The sequence below is a fragment of the Ochotona princeps genome, chromosome 26 (genome assembly GCF_030435755.1).
Source record: "Ochotona princeps isolate mOchPri1 chromosome 26, mOchPri1.hap1, whole genome shotgun sequence".
In the NCBI taxonomy this organism is placed as follows: Eukaryota; Metazoa; Chordata; class Mammalia; order Lagomorpha; family Ochotonidae; genus Ochotona; species Ochotona princeps.
Genome location: NC_080857.1, coordinates 16,586,229 through 16,599,337, shown reverse-complemented (window position 1 = coordinate 16,599,337; position 13,109 = coordinate 16,586,229). Strand labels below are relative to the sequence as shown.

At 44.7% G+C, this 13,109-nt stretch overlaps 1 protein-coding gene across 3 annotated transcripts in view; it reads right to left on the bottom strand.

Annotated features, from left to right (window-relative positions):
• VIPAS39 (VPS33B interacting protein, apical-basolateral polarity regulator, spe-39 homolog) overlaps positions 1-13,109 on the bottom strand; it is a 29,649-nt gene that overhangs the window by 14,725 nt on the left and 1,815 nt on the right. For 2 of the 3 annotated variants that reach the window (XM_058655437.1, XM_004584369.4), the window contains exons 2-11: positions 11,518-11,610; positions 10,796-10,898; positions 7,497-7,643; positions 6,759-6,797; positions 6,353-6,417; positions 4,365-4,421; positions 2,063-2,155; positions 1,581-1,614; positions 1,024-1,126; positions 244-271 (exon numbers count right to left, since the gene is read on the bottom strand). In XM_058655437.1, coding sequence (XP_058511420.1) covers positions 244-271; positions 1,024-1,126; positions 1,581-1,614; positions 2,063-2,155; positions 4,365-4,421; positions 6,353-6,417; positions 6,759-6,797; positions 7,497-7,643; positions 10,796-10,898; positions 11,518-11,610 — 762 coding nt within the window. The remainder of the gene's footprint in view (positions 1-243; positions 272-1,023; positions 1,127-1,580; positions 1,615-2,062; positions 2,156-4,364; positions 4,422-6,352; positions 6,418-6,758; positions 6,798-7,496; positions 7,644-10,795; positions 10,899-11,517; positions 11,611-13,109) is intronic. The other variant, XM_058655438.1, reaches the window with a different exon arrangement.

The window sequence follows — 13,109 nt, the reverse complement described above, 5'->3', positions numbered from 1 at the left end:
CTGTGAGCTGTATCCAGGTCTCCCACCTGGTTGTTGCCATCACTGCTATATCTAGGACCTGTGTTGGCAGGAAGCTGGAGTCATCAGTGGGAGACGACAATCAGACCCAGGGACCCTGACTGGGAATGAGGACATCCTTACTGGGTGGTTTCTATAATAGCATGCCGGGGCCCGGGATCTCAGAAGCTGAGCTTCGGCAGAGATTTCTGTTAAGTCCCCATCTGAAATGAAGGCCACACTTACCGCAAGTTCTTCTGTTCTATCTAGGAACCTGGGAAAAAACAGAAGGGGACAGGGCATTTTTATCTATGATGTGTGGCAGTATAACCTTACAAAATAGGGTAACTGCTTTAGGAAAAACACACAATTCAAACTTCTTCCTTCTATAATATAAGACCAGCACTTCATCAGTCATCCCATCAAAACACACAGTGGATCACATATCACTATTTCTATTTTTCTTCACCTAAATAAAAAGTAAGGAAAAGCTGGCACTGCAGGGCATTAATACGAATACTAAAAAAAAGTTCACTGAAAATAAAATCAAATTTTGTACAAAAAAAGTTGCCATCTATGCACAGTTCTTTCATCACATACATTTTTCATAAACTTTTTAAACATTTATTTCGCAGGGATTTCAAAATTCTCAAAAGATTAAGGAACTCATCTCTATCAATACAATCTTAGAAACAGATTTGCTATATTGTACTTTTACTCTTCTCATAGATGCAAAATGTGTTATGTTTTGTATCCCTCAAAGTTCAGTAATTTGCTTAATTAAGGTCACTCTACAAACCAGGAGGAGCGCCGGCATTCCATCCAGGCACGTCTGACTCCGGAGTCTGGTTGCTAACCACTCTCCTACACCATCACTGTGTCCAGGCTGTGGTGTACTGTACTTATCCTGCCACACTTCAATATTTTGTGTTTCAGAAAAAAGGCAGTGTCTTTTTTTTTTTTTTTTAAATCTCTGCACTACCTTAAAACAAGCACTTGTGAAATTACAGACCAATTAGTTCTTACCTGAAGAGGTCTAAAAGTAGCTTTTGATCGCCTATTTCCTTAAGGTAGTGAATGAGATGTCTCAGAGCAACCTGTCGCACCTCAAGCTCTCGGAAGAGAATCTCTGCCAAGCAGAAGTGAGGGGCAGAGAGATCAGAGGCTGTTACTCAACTGTGAAATGGGCTCTTGGCTCACACGACATGGACACGAAGTCCTCAAAGCCTAGAGGAAACTAGCAACGTTTACTCCTATGTCTCAGTCCACCAGCAGTAGACTGTGGTCCAGGACACATGCAGCTACTGTGTCAGTGTTTGAGTTATCAATCCGAACAGCGGGCTGTTAGCATGGATTACACGTTACTCAAACCAACACAGCCATCCATGTCTCCATTACATAGAGAGAATTTTGTAATTACTGTATTCATCACCCCAAAGGATGCCTACAGAGATGTGAAGTCCTGGGCTACCCCCACTGTCTCAAACAGATCTGATCCTGGCAGATGCTGGAATGAAGGCCCCACGTCACTCTCAGCTGCTGGAGACGCCTGCCAAGGAAGGTTTCCCTGGAACTGTGCTCACCTTTGCTCAGGGTCCTCTTCAGGAAAATCAGAACCTGGAGGAAAACAGAACAGAGCATGTGTGAACTGACAGACACAAAGACCTGACCATTTAGAACCAGGCCAACAACTCTCTAGGAATCTTCACAGGCACAGACAACAGATCTGTGCCATGGAAGGACAGACAGTGGACACCGGAACTCAGCCTGTCTCAGGAATCCACACGCCTGTACCCACACACGCTTGGAGACGAGCTTCCCACAGCCTTCTCCAGCAGGTTATTTATTCATTTATTTATTTAGTAACATGGAGTAGCTAACCTTCTGTTTCTTGCTTACGATCAAGAGTGCCACACACAACACATCTCCCACCAGATGAACCTTGGAACACAGGTTACTGAAAATCTTACAGCTCAAGAAGAAATTCAGGATCACTTACTTGACATTTAAACCAAAATGTTAAAGTCTGCTTTAATGGATTCTCAGAAACAAGCCAGCCACTCACCGCAGTGATGACGTTTCCATCATGCATGCTCACTGCCTCTTCCAGGAGGTGCAGCTTGTCCTGCAAGGAGCGGAATCTTTCCAGTGAGCAGACCTGGCAGACAGACAATCATGGCATGAGACACGGTAGTGAGGAAGCAGTAACAACGAAAGTACTTTCCCCGTGGGGAGTTTTTCTTTACTTTTACATTACAGTTCTCAGTATTCTGTAATACTGCAACTCTTACTTCAACCCTGGAAGACGCTAATGTGCTAAAATTCTGACAAAGTCAATGGAGGAAAAGAGGACTTGTTCTTTTCTGAATAACATATAACTTGCATTAAATAAAATCTACTATAATGGGGCTAGGGCAGTGGCACAGCAAGTTAGTCCTCTGCCTGCAGGGCCAGCATTCCATATGGGCACTAGTTCATGTCCTGGCTGTTCCTTTTGATCTAGCTTCTTGCTCGTAGTCTAGGGGAGCAGCTGAGGCTGGCTTAAAGCCGTAGGACCTTGTACTGATGTGGGAGATCCCGAAGAAACTCCTGGATCCTGGCTTCAGATCAGCTTAACTCTCTCTCCTATTTCCTGTGTAAAACTTGCCTTTCAAACAAAAATAATCTTTAAAAAAATCTATTATCCTATTTAAGTGACAAGTGAGTTTTGACAAGTATTTATGCTCACATAACCACTACCATAACAGACTCCAAAAATAACCTGGCCACTGGGACATGAACACTATTCTCCCAGCTCCATCTCTAGGCAGCCACTCATTTCTTTTCAATCACTAGTTTTGTTCTTTCCAAAAGTTCTAGAAATAAAATTACATAATACATACTCTCTATTTTACCTAACTTCACTTTCCAATTAATGCCTTCTGAGATGAAATCATGTGTTCTGGTGTCGGTAGTTTTTGTGCAACTGTTTCCCATTATATAGATGTGTTACTTTTTTTTTTTTTTTAAATAATTTACCTTATGGGCATATGGCTGATTTCCACTTTTGGGGGTCTTATGAATAAAACTGTGTGTAACTGTTTGGATAGACACTGGTTTAGTGTATCCTGGGATGTAAGTGTTCAGGAGCAGAAGTGTGGGGCTGCATGGTAAATGTATGTTTACGCTTGTAAGAAATGGCCAGATGATTTTCCAAAGTGCTTTTACTATTTCGCACTCCCATTAGCAGTATATGAGACTCCAGTGCCTCTACCTCTTCCCAACAGCTGCTACAATCATTCTTTTATATTTAGTTGTTCCAGTGGCTATATAATGACAGCCCATGGTTTCAATTCAAATGTGATTGATAACTATAATGTTGGCCATTTTTAAGTGCTTTTGCCATTTGTTTATTTCTTTTATGATATGTCTCTATAAATGTTATACCAAAATTTTAAGTATTCATTTATTTGAAAGGCAGAGAAACAGAGAGAGGAGAGAGAGTAAGAAAGAGATCTTCTATCATTTGGTTCAACTCCCCAAATGGCCACAGCATTCTGGGCTAGATTATGTCAAAGCCAGAAGCCAAGCACTCTGTATGGTCTGCCAATGGGGGATGGTAGGGCCCCAAGTGCTTGGGTTACCTTCCTCTGCTTTCCCAAGCATATTAGCAGGAAGTTGGACTATAAGTGGGACTGACAGAACTTTAACCAACAATATGCCAGTATGGGATATTGGCACACAAGCAGTAACTTAATTGTGACACAATTCTGGCCCTTGTGCCAATTTTTCTGGTGGGTTTTCTATCTTATTCCTGGCTGAATTCATGTTGTTAATAGTGCTTTTAGGAGCAGTGTGGTGGCCCAGCGGTTAAAGTCCTTGCCTTGAACACGCCAGGATCCCATATGGGTGCAGGCTCTAATCCTGGCAGCCCTGCTTCCCATCCAGCTCTGTGTTCGTGGCTTGGAAAAGCAGTCAAAGATGGCTCAAAGACTTGGGACCCTGCACTCATCTGGGAGACCTGGAAGAAGCTCTTGGCTCTTGGCTTCGGATCAGCTCAGCTCTGGCTGATGCAGCCATTTGGGGAGTGGACCAGCAAATGGAAGATCTTTGTCTCTCCTTCTCCCTATAAATCTACCTTTCCAATAAAAAAAATATTAATAATAAATCTTCAGTGTATTTTTCACTCATCTATCACTGTTTCCTTACTACTCCAGCTAAGAAACACTGATAAACCTTGGAGAATCTGAAATTTTGTAGCTTTCAACTTTTTCTTTCTGAAATTCCCTTCGTTTAACAAATGGGAACTGAGAAGAGAAGTCAAGAAACGCCCCCTCTGTGTCCAAGCTTCCCCAAGGCTCCTGGAAGGCGTTCTTCGGGGGCTTCACCTTTCCCTTGTGGAGGCGTCGCACCGTGTCGCTGGGGCTCCAGTCATTGCTGTAGTCCTGGAATTGGAGGAACACACAAATCTCAGCCAGCCATGGGCTCAGACTTAGCAGAATTCCCAGCTCCTCACTTCACATTCCAGGTCTCTGTCCTTATGAGAGATGTGTTTACACAGGGGGAGAGAAAGGAGTATCTGGGATGCTCTGCTGAATAACGGGAGGAAACGGATCAAAGGAGGATAAATCAATTGACATAAACCAATAACCCTAAACCTACTGGTTCAAGCTTCCAACCTCCAGATGTGATTAGAACAGCATGCTGAGACCCTAGCAACCTGCCCTGGGCCAGCAGGAGAGACAAGCATGAGACAGGTTCCTTTTCTGATTTTTAGAACATGGCTTTTTTCCCCTTATGAGTCAGTGTGCTTTTTTATATACTTCATGGGAACTGGAACTCCATCAAACTTCCAGATTCTAATCATGATCACAATCATGATCATAATTGCAAATTATCAGCCTTTAACAATAATGTGGAGGCAGCATGAGTAAGAATATACAAGGATTGGGTCTCTGAGGCCAAGTTCCACCCAACCAAGGTCCAAGACCACAGGCAAGCCTCAGGCTTAGAAACCCAGCTTTCTCAGGGGGGGACCCCAGAGTGGAGCAGGTGGACAGGAGGAGGCTTGTACCCCAAACCTGAAGAGTCCCAGATCCTCACCAAGGACTATCAGTACAAGCACAGAGGACTACATCCCAACTGCCAAGGAGACCACGGGGAAATGGAGTGCCTTTGGAGGCCAAGAACTCTGAGGTCACCCACCCCATTTGGATCTATTACATGGGATGGAAGAAGCCCAAATCCTGCCTCCCAGGATCCAAGGTCATCGGCACGACAACCAGGAGCACTGAACAATCCGCAGAAACAGAAGAACAGTAAACTTCCTTCAGGACTAGGGAGAGGAGCTTTCTCTGGTCCTTGCCTGGTTCCGACTTTGGGTCCCCACCCTCTCTCACAATGACCATCAGGATCGCTCCAGAAACCCCTCAAAACAAACAAACAAGCAAACAAACAAACAAACAAACAAACAAACAAAAAAACTAGATAGAGAATAGCAAGGGAAGCTTAGAAACAGACAGGAAATGGTCAGCGGGGATGCACTTATAACTCACTGGGTGGGACACAAAGATTAGTTACTCCTCACTGGGGTACTGAAGATTTCTCTGCACACCCCTCCTAAAACTGTTCACCTAAACTGTTGACATATGTCTTGTTATAGAGTTAGACTACCCGAAAAACAGCCAGGTTCAGCAAAATCAAGCTTCATCGCTATGAACTGCTAAATACTAAAATGAAAATAGACATGAGACAGCTGAATAGAATCTATACCCATTTTAAGATGTATAGAACCCGGTTGTATATAAATTAATAATTGAAATGTCAATGTAGAAGTCACAGGATGTGGTTCAGAACTTGCATTCTTTTTTTTTTCTCTTTTAACATATTGGTTACTCAATACCATGTCAACTAATTCCATAACATTATAAATTGTTACTGATGTAATGTCGGGGCTTTTAATTGATCGGGATGATACTCTGCCAGCTCTACCTTCAGACCAGAGATGGTCTCCCCAAGAAACCATTGAAGTTATCTGGACAATAAGACGCTGGACTTTATGCTTGGTAGACGCTTGCAATGAAAGAATCTCAAGTGAATTTGAACTGCGGTAATGCAACAAGGTGGAGGAATCCACCATGGGGGAGGGTTGGGGAGCAGTGGGGGAGAACCCAGTGCCTATAAAACTGTGTCACATAATGCAATGTAATCAATAAAAAACAAATTAAAAAAAAAAAAAGAAAAAAAAAAAGAAACCCAGCTTTCTTATCTGTAAGGGGATCAGATAATACTTGCTCAAACAGTTGGGAAGATCAGGCAAGACAACGTATGTCAACACACATTCTACAGCGTCATCCTAGGGTAAACTACAACTCACCCTGTACTCCCCTTTGGGTCTTCCCAGCTCTGGAGCGTAGCTTTTTGCAGGCGGGTCCGACAGAGCTGAAAAACAAGACAGCAGCTTCAAGAGGCCACCGTGAGTCCTGTGTCTAGGCCTCCTTTTTCTCTAGTACATCCCTCTAACACGTTTCTTTCTGTAACTTGTAGTTTCCCACGCTATCTCTATGGTAAAAAACCAGATTTCAGTTCTTCCCAGAGACAACATCCCAGCAAATAATTCGTTACCCCTGAAGCTAGAATAATTTCCAACTTCTCACTTAGTCCCAGAAATTTTCTTGAATAATGATCATTGATCAGAAGACAGTTTATCTAGTCACACCTCTATAAAATGCACCTCCAACCAGTGACATTAAGCACAGCAACCAAGAGGGGTCAGTGCCTACCATCAGAAAGGGACTGGAAACTTCCAGGTCTAGTTCTACCTAAAAGTAAAGAACACAAGAGAAGGAGGTGAACAGTTGCCAGAGCCATCCACCCATGGTGAAGGACACAGCGTGTATAGACTCTGACCAGACAACATGGTAGCTATGGTTTCAACAAGCTCTTATTCACCTTCACAGACATGAAGTGACACTAAAAACATCTTTAAAGATTTCTTTCTTCATCTGAAAGGCAGAGTGGCAGACATGTCTTTTAGCCAATCATCTGCTCCCAAACGAGCCTTAACATCCAGGACTGGGCCAGGCTGAAGCTAGGAACTTTAAAGATTTCGTACTTTTTACATGTACTTTTACATGTACAGAAAGAAGGAGAGATAGAGAGGAAGATCTTCTGTCCAATAGTTCACCCCTCAAGTGACCACAATGGCTGGAGCTGAGCTGATCCAAAGCCAGGAGCCAGGAGCCTCTTCCTGGTCTCCCACACAGGTGCAGGGACCCAAGGCTTTGGGCAGTCCTAGACTGCTTTCACAGGCCACAAACAGGAGCTGGATGGGAAGGCAGGGCCACTGGGATTAGAACTAGTGCCCATATGGGATCCCAGTGCGTACAAGGTGAGGACTTTAGCCACTAGGCTACTGCGCTGGGCCCAAACCAAATATTTTAAAAACTCGAATAAATAAATAAATCTTAGAAGAAAAAGGGAAAGAGGACTTCCTTTCCCTATTAATCACAACTATTTACCTTTAAAAAAGCTACTCAAGGAGTAGGTAGAAGCAGGTTTGGGTAGCTGTGCATAAGAAGACAGGTTGTTCCGGCTCTTTAGCTGCTCTTGCCCCTCATGGGTGGCCCCACTAGTACCAGCTGCTTCTCTGATGGACCATGAGATACCTGCGAGACAGTGAAATCTAAATCAATCATGCTCATCCCAAATAAACCCTTGACATCCAACATTCAATCAACTCTCACAGCTCCTCTCCAGAGATACTAACGGTTTGGCCAACATGGGGCAGCCAGACAAAAATCGAGCACCTGCCCACAGAAACACAGGCAGACTCATGAATAAAGGGATTGTAGGAAAGGAAATCCAAACGACTTTAAAGATGAGCAAATGCTCAGTCTTAGTCTTAGCACTAACATCATCAATTAAAAGCATAATGAGATATCACTGGTCTCCTACAATGCAGGGTAGTACGAGGATCCAAAGGCTCTGGACTCCAGTGCACTGTCAGGTCCGCAAGGCCCCACAGCCCTCCCACACGGCTGCTGGGAGTGTGAGCTGGCACCGCCCGACGGAAGGGAGCAGAAAGCCACCCAGCTCAGATGTAAAGATCCAATGCCAATAATGCCACCCTGCAAATTCATCTGTTACTCACATAGTCAGAATTCAAGGCGACAGATAGGAACCTAAACCAAAAGACTGAAAAGATTTACAGCACAGCAACAGTGCACTGGTTATATAAATGAAGGTGAATTTGTTCAGTAAATATCACGCTGCTAGTTAAGAGTAACAGAGTAAGAAATGTGCTTAAACTCTGATAAGGGATACTATCACCACATGCTACTGCTTGTGTAAACTGGGGAATAACCAACATTTCCTGGGCAGGTGTTACAGCACAGCACGTTAGGCTGCTGCTTGGGGTGCATCTCCAGTCTGAGTGCCAGCGCCAAGTCCTGACTGCTCAGTGCTTCAGACCCGGTGCTCTGCTCCTGCACCCGGGAGGCAGCAGACGGTGCCCACGTACTCAGCTTTAACCACACCAACCCTGCATGTCGAGGGCTTTGTGAACCAGGAGATGAAAGATCTCCCCCTCTTCTTCCTCTCCTTCATTCTACCTTCTAAACAAATAACTTAAAACATACGGATAAAGTAAATTTATCCTAAAGGTATTTCCAAAATGAAAAAAAATTTTAGGCTAAACACATGAAAGGTAAACATGAAATGCTCCTCGAGAACCTGAGGAGATTCAGAACATTGTGAAACAGAAACTTTTCACCGTTTTAATATTTTTTTATATTTTTAAATCATACACCAAAACACTTCAAATTAAACCTCTCTCTCGAAGTTCAGACAGACCGCAAAGGGTTAAGTGGTTCTCTGTAATGGTTGGGCAGTAAGATCTGGTGCCTATTTAAGGCAGTAATTCTCCAATTGAACTACACATTAAAATAACTTGTAATGCTGACCAAAAATTGAGAACCAACCCCAACCAACCCTCCACAGACTTGCCCTGAGACCTAGTGAAGTCCAGGAATCAGTTATTTTAACAAGCACCTGGAAGGAGCCTAAAACAGCCATCCAAGAATTAGCACAAGATTCCAGAGCCTTCAGAAGACAAACTAAAAGATGTACATACATGTTGGTCTATTAATAATCAAGAAGAAAATAAACAAATAAACAAATAAGAATAGAAAAAAAAGAAACCCAAGAAGATGGGGTCAGGGTCCAGCACAATAACCTAGCAGCTAAAATCCTTGCCTTGAATGCATCAGGATCTCATATGGGTGCAAGTTCTAATCCCGGTGGCCTTGCTTCCCATCCAGCTCTCCCTATTTGTGGCCTGGGAAAGCAACTGAGGATGGCCCAAAGCCTTGGGTCCCTGCACCCACGTGGGAGACCCAGATGAGACTCCTGGCTCCTGGCTTTGGATCAGCTCAATTCTGGCCATTAAAGCCACTTGGGGAGTTTATGAGTGGATAGAAGATCTTCTCTGTCTTCCCTCCTCTCTGTGTATCTGCCTTTTCAATAAAAATAAAATAAATAAATCTAAACAAAACAAAGAAGATGAGTCCGGTGCAATAGCTCAGTGGCTAAAATCTCGCCTTGTCCATACCGGAATCCCATATGGGCACCAGTTCTAATCCCGGCTGCTTCACTTTCATCTAGCTTCCTGCCTGTGGCCTGGGAAAGAAGTCGAGGACGGCCCAAAGCTTTGGGACTCTGTACCCACATGGAAAAGACCCAGTAGAGGCTCCTAGCTCCTGGCTTTGGACCAGTGCAGCTCCAGCCACTGTGGCCACTTGGGGAGTGAACCAGCAGACAAGAGATCTTTCTCTCTGTCTCTCCTTTCTATAAATCTCTTTCCAATAAAAATAAGTAAATCTTTGGGGAAAGAAAAAGCAAAGAGATAAAACCTTAAATGGAACACTCCTTATCCTTTGAGATTATTATTTCTTAAGAGGTTTTGCTGCATTAGCATTGGGGGGCAGCACTGTAGTGCCATGCATTAAGGCACCACCTGCCATGAGCGCATTGCACTGGAGTGTCAGCTTGAGTATGGCTGCTCTGCTTCTGATCCAGCTCCCTGCTATGGGTTCAACTGCTTAGGTCCGTGACACCTATGTGGGTGACATGAATGGGGTCCATTGTCCAGGATTGACTTGGCCCAGTGCCCACTGTTAGGTCTATTTGCAAAGTAAACCAGCAGATGAAGGCCATTCTATGTCACTTTGTCTTTCAAATAGATCAAATATGTCTAAAGATTTATTTATTTCATTGGAAAGGTAGATATATAGAGAGGAGATGATACAGAGAGCAAGATCTTTCATCCGCTGATTCACGCCCCAAGCAGCCACAATGGCTGGAGCTGAGCCAATCCAAAACCAGGAGCCTCCTCCAGGTCTCCCATGTAGGTGCAGGGTCCAAGGCTTTGGGCTGTCCTCAACTGCTTTCCCAGGCCACAGGCAGGAGCTGTATGGGACGTGAAGCAGCTGGGATTAGAAACAGTACCCACATGGGATTCCAGCACATGCAAGGTGAGGACTTCTGCCACTCACTAGGCTACTGTGCTGGGCCCTAGCAAACTATCTTAAAAAAAAAAAAAAGAGGAAGAATTCGTGTTAGGATTGCAGATCCACATAGTCGCATGGAAACTACTGCTGCCCCTCGCCAAGCATCTTCTCTGGCATTACGTTCCCAGGTGTCCGCTCATCTGTAAATAGTCCCACCCCCCCTTCCCTTTCCTGCCCAGTGCTGGGGAGCCTCCCTTAGCAAGCGCGACCTGCCCCAAGCACCAGCGTCTCCTCGGCCTTCTTGCACTTACTGCCCACAGGTTCCCCACTCCAGCTGACTCGCTCCAGGTCGTCGTCATCATCGTCATCCACAAAGTCACGAAGGCTGTTCACTGCGCGCTTGGATTCCTTCAGCTGCAGGGACACAAGGCAGGGCCCAGGTGGCAGCACTTTCTACCTCCCTCTTTTCCAACCCAGGAGGCTGAGCAATGGGGATGTGAAAATGGCCAGCACCCTTACACTTCTCACTCCTCAACCTACCCTACAACATAACTGTCAAAAACAAACAGTTGTTTAGCTAACATTAGGGTCTAGCAGCAGCAGAAGAGTTAGGGAAAATCAAAGCCACACTAGCATTCTAATCCTACTACTGGTACTGATGTGTAACCCTCGGTGAACTTACTGACCGCTCCAAAAATGTTTGTAATACAGACCCAACAAAGGTGAAACTTGAAATCCAATTAATCTTTCAAAAACAATACATTTTAGCACATGAATATAAAACTTGGGAGTTTTGGGCAGAAAAAAAAGTACTGGGCCATGTGGAGAAGACGAAGCCACAAAGGCAGAGTGAAGTCAGCATCCTCTACGCCCCAAAGGCCTGCTCTACATGTAAGTTTTTCTAACATAAAACATGTCTGAGTCCAAAGGGGACATGGTCAAAAGTAAGGGTCCAGGGAGTAAGGGGAGGAGCAACTCTGGAGTGGCATGATGTGGGAGGCATGACTCTGAGCAACTGTTGGTGAAAACCTACCTGTGACAGCTCATCATCTTCATCGTCAAAAGTGAAAGCCTTGAACTTGGAGCTATGCCAATATTCTTCCTCATCACCCTTTGTCCGACTCATCTACAAGAGGAGGATACAAGTCCTTTTCCCGCTTCCATACCTTCACATCCCCAACACCCACCCCAGCCCCAGAGAGCTCCAAGAGCTTTCGCTTCCTGCACTACCAACTGCTCCCAGAAAACAGGAGCCGTAGGAAAGAACCCGACAAAGCAAACACTGAACCTGCCATAAAAATCATTTCCTGGGTCTTCAGCTGATCCAATCCCACTGCTGATCCTCCAGTTGCCCAACAGGAATTATCATTCCTGTGGCACCTGCTTTGCTCAGGGCACGTTCTCAGACGTATGGTGGGTTAACAAGCCCAAGACACAGTTCTTTTCCCAGAGGACCCTACAACAGAGCTGAAGTACTCAGTAGAGCCATAAGTGAAGGGAATGATAATAGCAGGTAACCAATGCTGTCAGAACCCATTCACAGGAAGGGTGCGTGGTGCAGCCGTGAAGTCACTGCGCGGCATACTCCCGACCCTGTGAGCATGCCTGACTTTGGTCAGCTTCCAGCCACCACGCAGCCTGGGAGGCCTGGAGATGATGGCTCCCGGGCTTGGGTTCCTGCTGCCCATATCAAAGATGAACACTGAGTCCTGGACTTCCAATTCTGACCTCACCCAGCCATGGTTGTCGCGGGCACTTGGTGAACCAACTGGCAGATGGGACAGTCGTCTCTGTGTCTCAAATAAAAATAAATTTATAAAACCTCCATCACAAACTTTGCTGTAGACACAAACAGATAATAACAACATCCAAGTATTCAGCATCCATTTACCAAGTGTTGTCTCTGGCATTGTTCAAGGCTCAGAAATGCCTCACTGACTACAGTGGACAAACATCTTTCTGTCACATAGATTTTTTTAAAGTAACTTTTTAACAATGAAATCAAAGCAACTGAAAATATCCAGAATGATCTCAGTTGGATCTTCAAACTACACATTTTTCAAGCTGCTGGCCAACGTATGAGAAATGAGGGCCCGGTCAAGAAAGCATTTCAGAAATAATTCTAAAGACCACAAGTCTTGGGGAGGTGAAATCCCAGAGCCTAAGCAACTGCATCATAAAACAGATGAACTCATAATTTAAAAAGAACGACCAGTCTTCTTTACAACTACTCTAAAATTAGATTTCACGCTGCAAAAACAAATAGTGCCCTAGCATGACAAGAGAAACTATCAATGTCAAGTGACTCAGAGTCAAGGCCTAGGTATGAAAGTTGTGGGTACCCAACATAGCCTCAAAGACGACACAAGCCAAGTCTAAAGGGATCCACCTTCTCTGTCCTTATCCCGTTACATCCTTCTCAGCAAAAGCTCATCCAGGCTGTCAGCAGAGGCACTGATGAAGCCTGTTCTTGCTTGCTGACTGCTTTCTATTCCCAGGACACAGGACTGGCCATACTCCAATCCAAACCTTCCACACTGCATCCCTTCCCAGGGCAGACATCACTCATGGCCTCTAAGCGAGCCCTCTGAGAAACAGCAGGTGATAACACAAGCTGTAGTAGCC